The sequence below is a fragment of the Arvicola amphibius genome, chromosome X (assembly GCF_903992535.2).
Source record: "Arvicola amphibius chromosome X, mArvAmp1.2, whole genome shotgun sequence".
In the NCBI taxonomy this organism is placed as follows: domain Eukaryota; kingdom Metazoa; phylum Chordata; class Mammalia; order Rodentia; family Cricetidae; genus Arvicola; species Arvicola amphibius.
Genome location: NC_052065.1, coordinates 90,651,784 through 90,668,932, shown reverse-complemented (window position 1 = coordinate 90,668,932; position 17,149 = coordinate 90,651,784). Strand labels below are relative to the sequence as shown.

The 17,149-nt window shown below is 37.3% G+C and overlaps 1 protein-coding gene across 1 annotated transcript in view; it reads right to left on the bottom strand.

The window, feature by feature from the left end:
* Positions 1–2,472: 2,472 nt before the first annotated feature.
* Positions 2,473–17,149, bottom strand: part of Radx (RPA1 related single stranded DNA binding protein, X-linked) — a 78,531-nt gene continuing 63,854 nt past the window's right edge. The window contains 3 exon segments of the mRNA XM_038317327.1: positions 2,473–2,603; positions 9,929–10,096; positions 11,734–12,024. Of these exon segments, the coding sequence (XP_038173255.1) occupies positions 2,473–2,603; positions 9,929–10,096; positions 11,734–12,024 (590 nt within the window).

The window sequence follows — 17,149 nt, the reverse complement described above, 5'->3', positions numbered from 1 at the left end:
CCCCACATAATTAAAAAAAATAAGAAATCAGAGTTCTGCTGGGAAGAGGCTTCCCATTTAGTCAGCATGTTAATCATTCTTTAATAAAAATTACTTAAAGCAAAAAGCAAATTAAATACATATTTGGCAGAGAATATGTTTTCAAATTATCGCTTCACCAACTTGCCCAAGTATTTTAATATCTACCTCTCATGTGCTATTCAAAAATTAGAAATTCTAGGGAAAGACTATGGTCCTTGAGTGCATAGTATTTTGTCATTCACCAACTGACTTGTTTCTTGGAAGATGGCATCACACTCGTATATTTGAAATTAATAGTCTTCGGATGGTAGTTTGCCGCTTTCTTTTGGAAACAGCTACAGCAAATATGTACCTTCTGCAATAGCCAGAAATATGAACACAGATGTTTAACTCTGAATTTTGATAAATATATTACATAGATTATTTATATTAGTAAAATATAAATTTCTTAAAAACTTAAAAACATTTATGCTATTTTATGTGTATGAATGTTTTCCTTACGTATATTCATGTGTCCCGCATTCATGCCTACTACCTACAGAGGTCAGCAGAGGGGGTTAGATACTCTGGAACTGGCTTTAGAGATGGTTGTGAATCAATATGTTGGTGCTGGGAACCAAACCCTGGTTCTCTGCAAGAGCAATAAGTTCTCTTAATCACAGAGTTACCTCTCCATCCCCAGCCCCTGGCATATAAACTTCAATATAAGAACAGAAAGTATGCCTGTGTAGACTTTTTATATCTTTGTGCCTTTCAATTAACAGCTATGTCAATTCCCCCTTATGTACGTGGTTCTAAAATCAAACTGCCCTTTAAAAATAAACCCCAGAAGGACGGAAAACATGAGCAAGGAAGTCTGGACTGCGAGGAGTGCTCCCACCCACTGAGATGGTGGGGCTGGTCTATTCGGAGCTCACCAAGCCCAGCTGGACTGGGACTGAAAAAGCACAGGATAAAACCGGACTCCCTGAACATGGAGGACAATGAGGGCTGCTGAGAAGCCAAGGACAATGACACGGGATTCGGACCCTACTACACATACTGGCTTTGGGGGGGCCTGGCCTATTTGGATGCTCACCTTCCTGGACCTGGATGGAGAGGGGAGGAACTTGGACTTCCCATAGGGCAGGGAACCCTTAGTGCTCTCTGGACAGGAGAGGGAGGGAGAGTGGAGGAGGGAGGGGGTAAATGGGAGGCAGGTAAATGGGAGGCAGGGAGGAGGAGGAAATTTTTACTAAATAAAAAAAAATAAAAAATAAAAATAAACCCCAAATCCTAAATTCTACTTGAAAAATGACAGTCTTGAAACCAGTGAGAGAAAATCACCTTGGATCACTTATAACCACACGTACACATATATGTGTGTCATTCAATATGGAAGACACACATGAACTGCATTCAAAATAAGACAGGAGAACAAAAGAGTTATTGCATGTTCACTTATTTAATACCGCTACGAAACTAGTAACACAAGGATTCACAGTTTAACCCTCAATACAGTTACAAAGAAAATTGAACACCTTTATGAACAAAATACAGTATGCCTTTAAGTTTGTAGGCTGCCTATCACACTGTATAGCACACATGATGTCACAAAATTATAGGGCCATAAAGAATTCTTGCCAGTTTAGACCTCAACCACAATCAGATTCATCTTGATACAGAAATATTTACTCTCATTTGACATCTCACTTATTTAGCCACATGTCTACGGCATGGGTGGGCTCTGTGTGTGCATTGTCAATTTGGATGCTCACCTTCCTGGACCTGGGGGGAGTTGGGAGGACCTTGAACTTCCCATAGTGTAGGGAACCCTGACTGCTCTTTGGCCTGGAGAGGGAGGGAGTGGAGGTGTGGGTGGAGGGGAGGGGAGGGAAGTGGGAGGAGGGGAGGAGATGGAAATTTTTAATAAAAATAAAAAACTTATATGATAACGTTCTTCAATATATTCATTTTATAGCAAATGTAGAGAAGGGAGGGCAGCTGGATCATTATAATCTGTATGCAGGTTTCTGGACATGATAGGAATTACTTTGTTTACAATAAATGTAGGTGATCACTTTTGGAGAATGATAACTCGGTCTTTGAATTTGTAAAGCAAGATTTATCACCATATGTGAATAAAATCAGGGAGATGTTAAATTGTGTTGGCCAGGATGCATTGTACCGAGATGTTTGAACAAAAATACACTTTGCAAAAGGAACAGTATAACATAAATTGTTACAAGTTAATAGTCACACACCACTGAAGAAACGTCTGACAGAAAATTGTCTTGATGGTTTTTCCAATAATGAATCTAGTATGAAGTGAGAATGTCAAATACAAGATGAACTGAAAACCACTTAACTTTAGAGTTCTTGGAATATTCTGATGAAAATACCAAGAAAAGAATAGATTCTCTTTAAAGCAGTATTCTACATATACCCTATAATTATTTTGTGTGCTAATCTTTAAGAAGCCCATTCCGGACTATAAATTTTCTGCAAGCAGACCTCCACTTTATTGTTACCCAAATTACAGATATCCAAGATACAGATGATGTGGACTCTATCCAGTTCAGCTGCTGCTTTTATAATATCACCTAAAAGTGAAAAACAGATGGTAAGCATTGTAAAATAGTTAAATATTTACTTGGATTTATAATCACACAAACTGATGATCTTTTTCTTACAATATTAATGATGGCTCTAATCTTCTTTGTAGTTCATCACATGCATTTACGAAACTTCTCCAGACAGAAAGCACATCTATCAATAGGTGCAGTCAATAATATTTTTACATGCATTTCCTAGAATATTTAGTTTTCTGTTTCCTTTTCTTTTTTACAGAGTAAAGCAAATCTACATATTTTCAAGGTCACAGACAAACATCTTAGATTTTAAAGAAGTTTGAAGATTAGCTATCTTATTTTTTTTATATTCTTCTCCTTTTTTTAAAGCAGCAGAAGCAGAGACACTGATGTTATGACTGATACCAGTCTTTTTAAAAAATATTTCTTATGGTTTATTTAACTTTATTTTATGTTCATTGGTGTGAAGGTGTCAGATCCCCTGGATCTGGGTCTTCAGACAGTTGTGAGCTGCCATGTGGGTGCTGGGAACTGAACTCTGGGTCCTCTGGAAGAGCAGTCAGTGCTCTTAACTGATGAGCCATCTCCCCAGCCCCTAGTTATCTTATTTTTATATGCAATTAATTATTATTTTGGAAAAATCTACAAGGTCTAAAGCAAGTTACTGACTGATTGCATTACACTTGAGCAAGAAACTGTACTCATGCTCAGCCACTGTGGCTTTAGAGCTGCTTTGTAACTACAGCACAGTTCAACCTACCACATACAGTACAGTAATTCTCATCTCTGAAATCCATATAGGGAACCCTCGTTACACAGAGGATAAAGTGTTTTCTAAATATATGAACATTATTCTGTATTACACTACAGTTACGAACTGTTGTTCAATGGGTACATTAACAATAATTTCGCCGGGCGGTGGTGGCGCACGCCTTTAATCCCAGCACTCGGGAGGCAGAGGCAGGCGGATCTCTGTGAGTTCGAGGCCAGCCTGGTCTACAAGAGCTAGTTCCAGGCCAGGCTCTAAAAAAGCTGCAGAGAAACCCTGTCTTGAAATACCAAAAAAAACCCCCAAAACAAAACAATAATTTCATGTATACATATATATGTAAATATGTATATCCTTCTACTTCATGATTAAAATTACATCAAGAAATATTTTATATCAGTAAGATTTGCTAAATGATTTGTGATAAATGGCTAAACATTTACAAAATATAAAGCTAGATCCTTATCTCACCCTCCACGTGAACTAATTCTAAATGGGTTAAAAATTTAAACTGGCAAAGCAAAGCCCCATTAATGACAACTTAGCCCACTAAAAATTAAAAGGTGAGCAAAGGACCTGAATATAAAGTTCTCCAACGACATATATGTGGCCTATATGTCCATGAAAAGCTACTGAAACCATTAGTAATTATGAGAAATTTAGAACTAAGAATACCACCTGTCCATTCGTACAGCTATAAACAAAACAACAGACTTCAAGATGTCCCAAGGATAAGGGTACATGGGGGAAGTCTTGCGTTTGATCCCTGGAATTCACAGAATTGAAGAGGAAAACTGAATCCTACAAGATGTCCTCTGACCTCCACATGTACTCCCATGGCATACATGTGTGTGTGACACAGTGTGTGTATGTGTGTGTGTCTGTGTGTGCACGTGTGTGTGAACATAGACACATGCACGCACACACACACACACACACACACACACGGGGATACAATTTAAAAATAAACTTTTAATTATTTAAAAATTAACCAAAACAATCAGAAATTAACGAATTTTGGTAAGGCTGTGGAGAAACTAGGCTATGCATATATTGCTGGTGGGATATGTTAAATAGTGTAATTGCTATAGAAAACAGTTTATTTCTCAAAAACTTACACATAAGAATAACATATAATTGAGTAATTCTATTTCTAGGTATTTATATGCACCTGAAGAACTGAAGACATGGATCCAAAGGCATGCATGTATACAAATGATCATAATTGAATTATTTACAATATCAAAAGTTGTAAATAAGCTAAATTTCTAGAAATTTAACAGATGAATGGATAAACAAAATGTGACATATAATCCAATGAGAAATCATTCAGCTATAAAAAGAAATAACATTGTGATACATATTCTAACACGGATGAACCCTGACCATGTTATGCTAAGGTAACCAAGCCAAAAACAATAGGGCAAATATTTTATGATTTAAATAAAATACCTTTAATAGGGCAATTTAAAGAGAAAGTGGAAGAGTTACCAAGGAGTTGGGGAAGAGGAAATGAGAATTACTGCTTAAGTTTCTGGCATTTCATCACAATAACAATATATATGGAAGGAAAAAAACTATAAAAAATAGCCTCAAAACAGCAATTAGGGTATATGTATGTATATGTGCATGTGTGCGTGTGTTTGTGTGTGGAGGTCAGAGGTCAACCTTAGGTATCATTCCTCTAGAGATAAAGAACCTTGTGAGAGTCTCTCACTGGGGCCAAGTACTTGCTGAACAGTTTGTGCTGGCTGACCTCCAAGCACCCAGGGATCTGCCTGTCTCTGCCTGTCACCAAGCCCACATTTTACATAAATGCTAGGGAATCTGAACTCAGGTCATCATGCATGTACAGCAAACATTTTACTGAATGAGCCATCTCCCCAAAAGAGGAGTGAATTTTTATAGTTTTGAACCAGTTATGCCTTTGAATATGACATAAAACGAGGAACCACAAATATATCATTATTTAGCTGAGTACTTAGAATAAAATTATTTGAATACCAAAGTATGCCCTCCTTTCAATAATTGTCAAACTGGGTAAAAGTACTTTTAATATACAATGAAAGATATTTTTTTCAATATGAAAAGACAGGCCACAAGTTAATAATAACATGAATAATATTTGCTGGGTGGTAGTGGCACACACCTTTAATCCCAGTATTCAGGAGGCAGAGGCAGGTGGATCTCTGTGAGTTCGAGGCCAGCCTGGTCTACAGAGCGAGTGCCAGGACAGGCTCCAAAGCTACACAGAGAAACCCTGTCTCGAAAACAAAGAGAATAATATTCGTAGGAAAATGTAAAAAATGCTAGCAGTAAAGTTTCTAGAAAAGACAAAAATAAGCAAATAATTAGGTGACTTATTTATACATAACATGCCTGGCCTGGCTGGAACCAATCTTTAACACTCTTCAGTGGGGGCCCATTAAAGCAAATTTTGATTTGGTCACACTGTAGAATATTTTGTTGTTCCTGAGTAGAATGAGAAAGCTCTTTCTATAACGGCATGACAATTTTCCAAGGTGTACTTAGGGGGAGCTGATTAAAAAACTGTGTCTATTGAATTCCAAAATACAACATCCCTTCATAATAAAGGTCTTACAGGGATGCAAGGAACATACCTAAACATAATAAAGGCAATATACAGCAAGACGACAGCCAACATCCCCTTCTAAAATCAGGAACAAGACAAGGTTGTCCACTCTCTCTATATCTATTCAATATAGTTCTTGAGGTCCTAGTTAGAGCAATAAGACACCAAAAGGAGATCAAGGGGATACAAATCAGAAAAGAAGTCAAGCTCTAACTATTTGCTAATGATAAGATAGTTTACATAAGCAACCCCAAAAATTCTACCAAGAAACTTCCTTATAACTCATAAACATTTTCAGTAATGTAGCAGGATACAAGATTAACTTAAAAAAGTCAGTAGCCCTCCTGTACACAGATGATAAAAGGGCTGGGAAAGAAATCAGAGAAACATCGCCCTTCACAATAGCCACAATTAGCATAACATATCTCAGAGTAACTCTAATCAAACAAGTGGAAGACTTGTATGACAAGAACTTTAAATCTTTGAAGAAAGAAATTGAGTAAGACACCAGAAAGTGTAAAGATCTTCCATTGTCTCGGGTAGACAGAATTAACATAGTAAAAATGGCAATCTTACCAAAAGCAATTTACAAATTCAATGCAATGCCCATTAAAATCCCAGCAAAATTCTTCACAGACCTCGAAAGAATAGTATTCAACTTCATATGGAAAAGCAAAAAACCCAGGATATCCAAAACAATCCTGTACAATAAAAGAACTTCTAGAGGCATCTCAATCCCTGACTTCAAACTCTACTACAGAGCTACAGTACTGAAAACAGCCTGGCATTGGCATAAGAACAGACAGGAACTGAATAGAAGACTCGGATGTTAATCCATACACCTTTGAACACCTGATTTTTGACAAAGAAGCAAAATAATAACAAATGGAAAAAAGAAAGCATATTAAACAAATGATGCTGGCATAACTGGATAGCAAAATGAAGAAGAATGAAAATAGACCCCTATCTATCACCATGCACAAAACTCAAGTCCAAATGGATCAAAGACCACAACATAAAGCCAGCCACATTGAACCTCATAGAAGAGAAAGTGGGAAATACACTTGAACGCATTGGCACAGGAGACCACTTCCTAAATATAACCCCAGCAGCACAGATACTGAGAGAATCAATTAATAAATGGGACCCCCAGAAACTGAAAAGCTTCTGTAAAGCAAAAGACAGTCAACAAGACAAAATAGCAGCCTACAGAATGGGAAAAGATCTTCACTAACCCCACATCAGATAGAGGTCTGATCTCCAAAATATACAAAGAACTAAAGAAATTGGTCATCAAAAGAACAAATTATCCAATAAAAAAATGGAGTACAGACCTAAATAGAGAACTCTCAACAGAGGAATCTAAAATGGCTGAAAGACACTTAAGGAAATGTTCAACATCCTTAGTCATCAGAGAAATGCAAATCAAAACAACTCTGAGATTCCATCTTACACCTGTAAGAATGACCAAGATCAAAAACACCGATGACAACTTATGCTGGGGAGGTTCTGGGGAAAAGGGAACACTTCTGCATTGCTGGTGGGAATGCAAGCTGGTACAGCTCCTTTGGATGTCAGTGTAGCAATTTCTCAGAAAATTAGGGAACAACCTTCCTCAAGACCCAGTAATACCACTTTTTGGTATATATCCAAATGATGCTCAATCATGCCACAAGGACATGTGCTCAACCATGTTCATAGCAGCTTTGTTTGTCATAGCCAGAACCAGGAATCAACTGAAATGTCCCTTTACTGAAGAATGGATAAGGAAAATGTGGTACATTTACACAATGGAGTACTAGATAGAAGAAAAAATAATGACATTTTGAATTTTGCAGGAAAATGGATGGAGCTAGAAAACATTATTTTGAGTGAGGTAACCCAGAAACAGAAAGACAATTATTACATGTACTTACTTATAGGTGGTTTTTAAACATAAAGCAAAGAAAACCAGCCTACAAACCACAATCCCAGGGAACTTAGACAACAATGCAGACACTAAGAGAGACTTACATAGATCTAATCTACATGGGAAGTAGAAAAAGACAAGATCTCCTGAGTAAATTGGAAACATGGGGACTTTGGGGGAGGGTTGAAGGGAGAGGGGAGAGGCAGGAAGGGGAGCAGAGAAAAATGTAGAGCTCAATAAAAATAAAAAACTATGTTCCTAGAATTCAACTTATGTGCATTTATTTGATGGAAAAATTTAATCAGTAAACATGGCAAACAAGTGCGAAAGAACAGACAAGGGAAGACAAGGGGAACTGTCACTGTTACACAGGATTTTTCTGCAACTGTTAGAAATTTTAAATTATTACTGTGTGTAGCCTTTGTGATTGAAAAGAGAGTCGCTATTTGTGTTTACAAGATGACAACAGTGAGGCCGGGCGGTGGTGGCGCACGCCTTTAATCCCAGCACTCGGGAGGCAGAGGCAGGTGGATCTCTGTGAGTTCGAGACCAGCCTGGTCTACAAGAGCTAGTTCCAGGACAGGCTCCAAAGCTACAGAGAAACCCTGTCTCAACCCGCCCCCCCCCCCCAAAAAAATAGATGACAACAGTGTTATCCCATGAGCCACTGCTTTAGAGCACCAAGCCTATTTGATCTCTTACATTAGAAGTGGGAAAGGAATGGGAAAGTTTGGAATTGGGCCAACTTTCAGATTCCAATCCTAGCTCTGTAATTCATGTTGGCGAGACACTGAATTCCAGTGTAGTTACCTTTAAACAGGGGGTAGCAGTATTCACTGTGTCAGGCTCTCTAAGAGCATTAGTTAGTTGAAAGGCCAGGCACACTGTTCAACACAGAACGACACCAACACTATCATTTTTACTGCTGTGCCATAAAAAAGTGTTATCTCACTCACAATGAATCACTTTGTTTTTTTTTTCTCCTCTAGTGATCTGTGTCCTTCATGTCCAAATATTAACTACCTAGCAGACTAGTACCAGGCACTTTTCATGTGACCACGCTAATGACGACTGGAAGAATACTGGCACTAGCCATGAGCAGATAAGTGAGAACTCTGACCTACAAATGTATATCAATAATTGCATATGCATATCCCAGAAAGTATGTGACAGGGCAGATATGACACAAAGGGAAAATATGAATACAGAAATATTTCCACTAGTTAGGGGATTTAAGACTACTGAAAACCCAAGGGGTTGCAATATAGGAAATGATATTACAAATTAATTAATCATCTCTAAAATAGAAAAAAAATTCCGAATCTCATAAATTTAGATACTGAAACTCAGTTTGTACAAGCAGGCATGCCAAGTGACATCATCAGGAAGAGTTAATAAAATATGCTCCAAATCAAGAGAACTTCCAGAGTTTCATCAGTTTGGAGGGACCCACCCGAAACTTGCAATAAATGGCTTTCTTAAATGCTCTTTCAACTGTATTATCCTGTTGCACTCAATGAAAATGACTAGAAGCTTTACCACTTGCTCAAGAAATAGAGACTACAACAGAATAAACAACCATAATTGCAGAGTTAAGTTTTTAAGCAAAGAATGGAGAACTTGGTATTGTAGGAAGAAGCATAAATAGCTAGAGTTTCATTATTGGGCTCACATATAGTCTTAGCTGTCCTGAAGGAGCAGAATGTATACATAGCACTTGAATAACCAAACATTTATGAGAAACCAATTATTCTGTAGAATTGCTAGCATATTATAATTTGAGGCAATTATACAGCAAAAATATAAAGGACAAAAGGGAAGATTTACACTAATTCATGTACATACCCTGTCAGTCTGATGAAGTAATTATAACCATAAAAGGGTTCTTTATGGCTCACTGGAATGGAAACACGCTATTTAATTTATTTAAAAGACACACTCACATTTAAGTCTTAGGGGATACACTTAGCAAATGAGTTAAGGCTACAGTAGTTTAAATAATAAAATTGAGAAAAGGTGACAGTTCTTTATAGTATTTTTTTTTTCTGAACAAAAAGAAGAGTTACCTGCAATTGCCTTGGGATCTGGCACTCTTTCACGGCCACGTGCTTGTGGTGGGTACACACAACTGTAATTCATGCAGGTCAATAACGTGTCTATTTGAGATGTTTTCACATCCTCTGGAGAATACATAGGTAGGAATGGAACATCAATCGCAATCTCATGGTTCAAACCTGTGAGTGAAAGATCACACATTATTAAATGTTCAGTAGAGTAGCATATTTTGCTAGTTTCAGTTTCCTGGTTTGATCATAATGTGTGTCTAATAGTTTGAGACCTGTAAAAACCTGTTTACCCATAGGGAACGAAACTCAAATTGATTTTGATAAGCTGTACCTTCTCACCAAGGTTGCCTGACAATCAAAAGACCCTTTACCATACCTTAGCTCTATACCTTTTATCTCTGTATTAAGTTAAAGCATGAAAGAGCAGAATTTATGGGTTATAAAATAACATGATATAATATACTCATTTGTGAGATTTATTTAGATATGCCTCACTGTTATAGGTGACTATGTATGTTATAAAGTTAAGGTAGGAATAAGGTATCTCATATATTTTCATTGCTTTGCAAATCAAAACTAGTTGAACATAAAAGCTCATTTGTAACTGTGTTAATAATAACTTTACATGGTATATTTAGACTTAAATTTTGTTTTAATTAGAAAATATTATTCTAATATTGAATACTTGTTTTCTCTGAAACAAAAGTGGTTAAGAGACTCAGGAAATGTGATTTTTAATCATGGCCTGCTTTCTGCTCAACTTGAATGTGAGACTTGAAGCCGTATAATTTTTCTTTAGCTCTAAATTGAATAGGCAATCAAATAAATAAAAGAATGTTCTTTCTCCATTCCAGAAAGCTCAGGGAAAATTACTGCCAAATGGTAGTAAATTGGTTATCTTTATGGATCTAGTAACAACTACATTCTATCCTTCCTTTAAAATTCATAAATGCCTCATGTTTCATCTCTAAACCACCCTTGAAAACAGGTAAGATATCATTTATATAAAAATAGCACAGTTCTAACATTGATCCGATCTGGTGAACAGAATGACAAATTTGTGTTCCTTATACCCTTGCTTTTAGCCGACTCATAGCCAAAGCTAATAAAAAGTGACAATTACATATGAGTCAGATGAGAAGTACAGTCAATCTGCTTCAGTCTGTAGCATGTTAAAAAAAAACCATTCAGTCTCTGTGTTTCTTTATGACTCTTTGTTTCTGTGGTTATTTTATGTGACTTATGGGAAATCTTGGGCTAAGTTTTATTTCCTAGATATGGAACAAAGTTTGGTAGTGTACGTGACGAGCTCAAGCACCATTATCAAGAGAAAACCATCTGAAAGTTAGATCTTTCGTTATCTATGGATATTTATACCTTGTACTAGATGCACGCATATTTACATTAGAGGAAACAGGAAGGAATGGACAGAAGGGAATAATGGTGAAAACACCACTGGCAAAAGTTAGGACCAAGATCAACAGAGTAGTTATGTCAGTCATGGGTAAAGGACTCCCTTAGTTCCCATTCTCATCACCCCCCAAATTTCTAAAGACTTGCCAGTGTTGAGACGCCAACCAAGCTGATCTTAATTTCATAATTAGTGCTTCCCTCATTTAGTTTGAGCCAAAGAGAAATCCCCCCTTGGACTTGTGTCTGGGAGAGGGTGCTTATATATTTTAAGTCTAACTTCTAACTATATTTAATAAGTACATTAAATTTTACACAAATACACAGATAAATAAATACAAGTAAATACATTCAATTAATAATATTCAAGAATAAGAAAAAAGCAGTTCACTTACCTAGGATGGTTACTTCAAAATGGCCAAGGCTTCGAGCACTCGGAAATTCATCGAGTTTGGGTGGCTTCCCTTCTGGGGGTACGTACTTTGCAGGTTGAGTATTAAACTGCTGGGCGAGAAACTTCCCATGCTCCAAAATAAATTTCCGTGGAATACTTTCAGGATAAACATGACTGTAGTGTAGGTGGTCTCTCAAGCAGAACATCTTGTCTCTCCACAGCTGACTCTCCCAGCCATCGCTTGTTGTTCTTCTGGACCTCCCTCTGTAACTAACGCTTGAACTTTTGCAACCTGTTCAAAGCACAATGTGACAAGCACAATGGGCCCATAAACTAGCTAAATCGAGGCATTCATTACATTAGAGATTAACGAGGAAGAGTTAAGCAGCTTTAAGATGAAAACCGAGTATCCAAAAGGTACTTCTTATTGAAGTAAGGAAAGGGGAGTCTGCAGTGATGGCTCAGTGGTTAAGAGCACTTGTTCTTGCAGAGGACCTAGGTTCAATTCCCAGTACTCACATAATGATTCACAACAGTTCATAACCCCAGTCCTAGGGGATTTAGCACCCTCTTCTGTCCTATGCAAGCACCAGGAACATGTGTGGTGCAACAACATACGTGCAGGCAAAACAACCATATACATAAAATAAAAAAATTAAAAATGTGCAAAAGTTTTGAAAAACGTTCAGAAAAAATTAAATTTGCTTTCTAAATAAATTTTCCTCCAAATGCTCTTGAATAAACATGTTCCTTTTATTGTATGTAATTCAACCAAAGTGAAATCAAATTCATTACAATAGTAATATAGTAATATTCATTCATTTCTTTGTGTCAGTAGCTTCAACTGTCAATTTGATAAAGCCCAGAGTCAGCTGAGGGCATCTCAAGTTGGGGACTGTCCAGATTAGGCTGTTCTGTAGCCATGTCTGTGAGAAATTACCATAACTGTAGGCAGTTTAATTCCTGGGCTGTAAGACAGTTTAGCAAGCCAAAGGAAGCAAGTCAATAAGCAGCGTTCCTTTATGGTCTCTCCTTCAGCTACCGCCTGAAGGAGGTTCCTGTCTTGAGTTCCTGCCATTAGACATACCCGTCAAGATTGACTCTCACATGTACATCAAGTTGCTTTTGATTAGCGTTTTATCACAGCAACAGAGTAGCACACCGGTATCATTTGTATTTTTATAGAGTCTCATGTAGTCCAGGTTGGACTATTAACTCAATATGCAACTGAAACTTGCCTTGAACCTCTGGTCATTCTCCCTTGGGCTCTTGAGGGGCTCTCAAAGGTTGGGGTTGTAGGTGTGTGTCAGGTAACTATGGAAATCATTCATTATTGGTAGAAACCACGTCCAAAATAAAACTTAATTTCTGCTAAAAGTAATCTAACAAATACAGTTATTTTGTCGAATAACATTTCTCCTATAAAAGTTTACATTTAGTGTGTATGATACTCCTTCCAGATACACATAGCTTATGATAAAGGAAAAGGGAAGTAAATTGAGATAAATATCTCAGGACTGGGGCTGGTGAAATGGCTCTTTGGGCAATGGTGGTTGCTGCTGAGCCTGACAATCTGAATTCAGTCCCCTAGGCCTCAACATGGGGTGAAGAGACAACTCTCGCAAACTATCCTCTGATTTCTACATGTGAGCTCTGCTGTGCACACATGTGCACACAATCAAATGTTAAAAGGAGGTCTCTAATATTATTCTTTTTGTGTATAATAATGCATGCATATATATGTATATACACACACGTGCGCATGTGTGTGTGCGTGTGCGTGTGTGTGTGTGCATAGAGGGCCAGAAGTTGATGTTGAGTATTTTCCTATATTGCTCTCCACCTTATCTTTTGAGACAGGTTCTTTAACTGAACCTGACACTTACTTATTGTCTAGACTGGCTGGCCAGCAACCTCCAGGTATCTTGCCTGCTCTGTCTCCACGGCAGTGGAATTACAGGTATGTTCTCTGCTTGTCTTTTTAAGTGGGTGCTAGGGATCTGAGCTCAGTTTGTCAACCTTGCAAGACAAGTGCCTTGTTGAATGAGCCATCTGTTTGCTACTAAGAAACCAGTTTATTATCTATGTGCAATGAAACTGGTATGTTTGGTTTCTTTTTTATATTTATTTATTTATTTATTATGTATATAACATTCTGTCTGTGTGTATGCCTGCACTCCAGAAGAGGGCACCACACCTCATTATAGATGGCTGTGAGCCACCATGTGGTTGCTGGGAATTGAACTCAGGACCTTTGGAAGAGCAAGCAATTCTCTTAACCTCTGAGCCATCTCTCCAGCCCTATGTTTGGTTTCTAAAGCAGAATATACGTTATCCCTCACACAGTATGAGAGTTGTTCAACAATTATTGTGTACCTGTTATACATCAGACATTGTGCTAAGAAATTTGGCACGACTAAATATTTTGATTGAATAACACACCTTTGGGCGTAAAGACACACTCATGCTAAAATCAGAACAGAAATTAGATGTAAAAATCAGACTTTCATGTTGTCAGTTCTACTAAGACAAGCTATGAGCAACTGCATTTTGAAGTTAACCAAGTTTGCCAAGTTGCTTCTTGACAATTGTTTGTGTCCTGTGGTCGACTCCTGTCCTAGCATAAGAAGCCTTGATGAGACAGAGCAACATGGCTTCACTGTGGTTAATACACCACTCTTGGCAATTTCAGATTTAATCCTCTATCAAAATCCATACACCAACCACAGTGCTTGGTTTTTTAAATTAGCTGGCCATCTACTGAAAAAATGATTCATGTTAAAAAACAGCATCAGAAGGGAGGATATAGAAACTGAACACAAACTTCTTTTCATTGGGAATCTAAAACACTGCAGTGCCACAAGAGTTATTTTAAGTTCAAAATCAGGCTTATGGATGTTCTTATGGTGACTATTGATAAGGAAATGGATAAACAAATGACCCACACATGAAAAAAAAAAGGAATATACTCCAAGGAAACAGGCTTAAATAGAAGATTGAGAACTGATTTTACTTTTTAAATTCCCTATAATTAATCCCTTTTATTTAAACTAATAGAAGTACTTGGGACAACAGGAAGTACCTGAGCATAGTGGCACAAGCCTATAATCTTAGCAATTCAAAAACTGAAAGTCAGAGGCATGAGAATTGTGACTTAAGAGACACAGGCGGGCTGTGTTTGTGAGACAGTGTCTAAAAGAAAAAGATGAACAGCAGCAGCAAGTAACTTGATCATTCCCACAGCATGATCAAGTCATATGGTATCTTAATCTTTTAAAAATAAACACTTATCTTACCTTATGGAAAAATTACATTATTGAACTTGTCAGGACTAAGTCATGAGCACACACCCCCACAAACCCACACCGTCCCCCCCAAAGTATTACTAGAGACTATAAGGGTAAATACATGCTTTATGAAAATTTCTCCTAAAACCGTGCTTTATATTTTTATCTTAGAAATTTCAGATTATAATTTCCTACTTCAGTTACATATTCCTAACAAATGAATATCAAATAAGTACAGGCAACACTGGCATTTACAGGTTGTGAATAACTACATGTTCAAGAAAATTGGGAAAGAGACAAGATATATTCAGACTTCGCGTCTTTCTAAAAATGAGATGAAGAATCATAAACTAGAATTCTTTTCTGTTTAGTTTGAGCACTACTAGAATTAACATACAAATACACATCTGTTTATCATATGAAAAATGGAAAGACATGTCATTAAATAGATTAAAAAGTTATTCCTGTGGGCTAGAGAGATGGCTCAATAGCTAAGAGCATGGGCTACTCTTGAGGAGAACCTGAGTTCAGTTCCCAGCACCCACACAGCAGCTCACAACTGTCTGTAATTCCAGTCCTGAGGATCGGATGCAGACATGCATGCAGGCAAAACACCCATATACACAAAATAAAAATAATTTTAAAAGTAGCCATCCACAGTGAGAGTGATAGAAGCTAGGGAACAGGTAAAAAATTAAAGTTCTTTAAATTTGTGTTCTTTGGCAGAGTTGACTTTGGAACTAGGTTAATAATTAACCAAATGATAAAACAAGTATTATCTGAATATATTTAAAGAAATCAGTCCCTAGCATGAAGATAAAAGAAGTGAACTTAAATATATCCACCCAGTTTATAATAGAACCATTCAGAAAGGAATATTACAAGTTATCAAGCTATAATAGTGGGGTACACCATAAAAACAAAAGGAATTGCAAAAAAACCACTCAGAACATTATTCTGAGCCTTTTAAATTTGTGGTTGGTGTTATAGTTTTGACATGTCCCCAAAAGGCTCAGGTGTTGAAGGCTTGCTTCCCAACTGGTGGGTCTATTCATTGAGAGGCGACTGAACGACAGGACTCAGGTGTAACCAATGGATCCAGCCCTTGTTGCTTTTCGGATCTGCAAACCCTTGATGGCCTGGGAAGTTTCACGGGTGTTCTTAAAGTAAACACAAAGATTTGCAGCTCTTGATTTGAGTGGTTTTATAGGGGTTTCTGGGTCATGAGAACAGGAAACCATTTTCACAGGTCACATCAGGCTGCTTATGGGAAAAGGAAGAGCAGAATCCGGTTTCCTGTCGTGGAATAGGTTTCCTTTATTTTTAATTTTGTATTTAAAAATTATTTGTTGATTCAAATTGGAAGTATAATTGTGAAATTACATTTTGTCTTAACACTAACTAAATCAATACCTAATAACCAATACGGTAAGGAAGCACTTTTTCTCACTCTGCCCTCTGTAAATGCTTAGAAACAACAGCTAGCCAAGCGTATGTTCAAACCTATAATGCCTTGTCTATAAATGCTAACTGCTATAGCTCTGTGGGGGAATGGTTGATTTCATGTCTGGATGTCTGGGGAAAGAATGTGCAAGAGGACTCTGTAAACACGCTGAAAAAAAAACCAATAGGAAAATTCTTCCATCCCCCCACCCCCCGCTATCATACATCATGATGGTCATATGAACAATATAAGCATAAATGAAGAATGCCTGACTCACAAATTTGGCAGACTGTCACTAGTAATGAGAGTGATAACAAAAACAAAACAAAAGTAAAAACAAAGAAAAACAAAACAAAACAACAAAAACCACCAAAAGAAGCAAAACCGAACCAAAGCAACAGCAACAAGTTTACCCCACAACTGATAAGTTCTGAAGAATACTTGGGATAGGAATCGTTATTTTGGAAGCTGAGAAAGAAAGACAGAAAGTACATTTTTCTTCTTAAGTAAATGAAATACATCCTATGACCATTTGGAACTAAGCATTTATCATCAGTACCTGACAACATCAAGAAACAAGGAAACTTTATAACCCTCTAGAAAAGTGTTGAGTGTGTTAAGCTCCTGCCCCCACTAGGTAACAAGGAGCAAGGAAAAAAATAGTTGGAGTGGGGAGAATAGAGTGG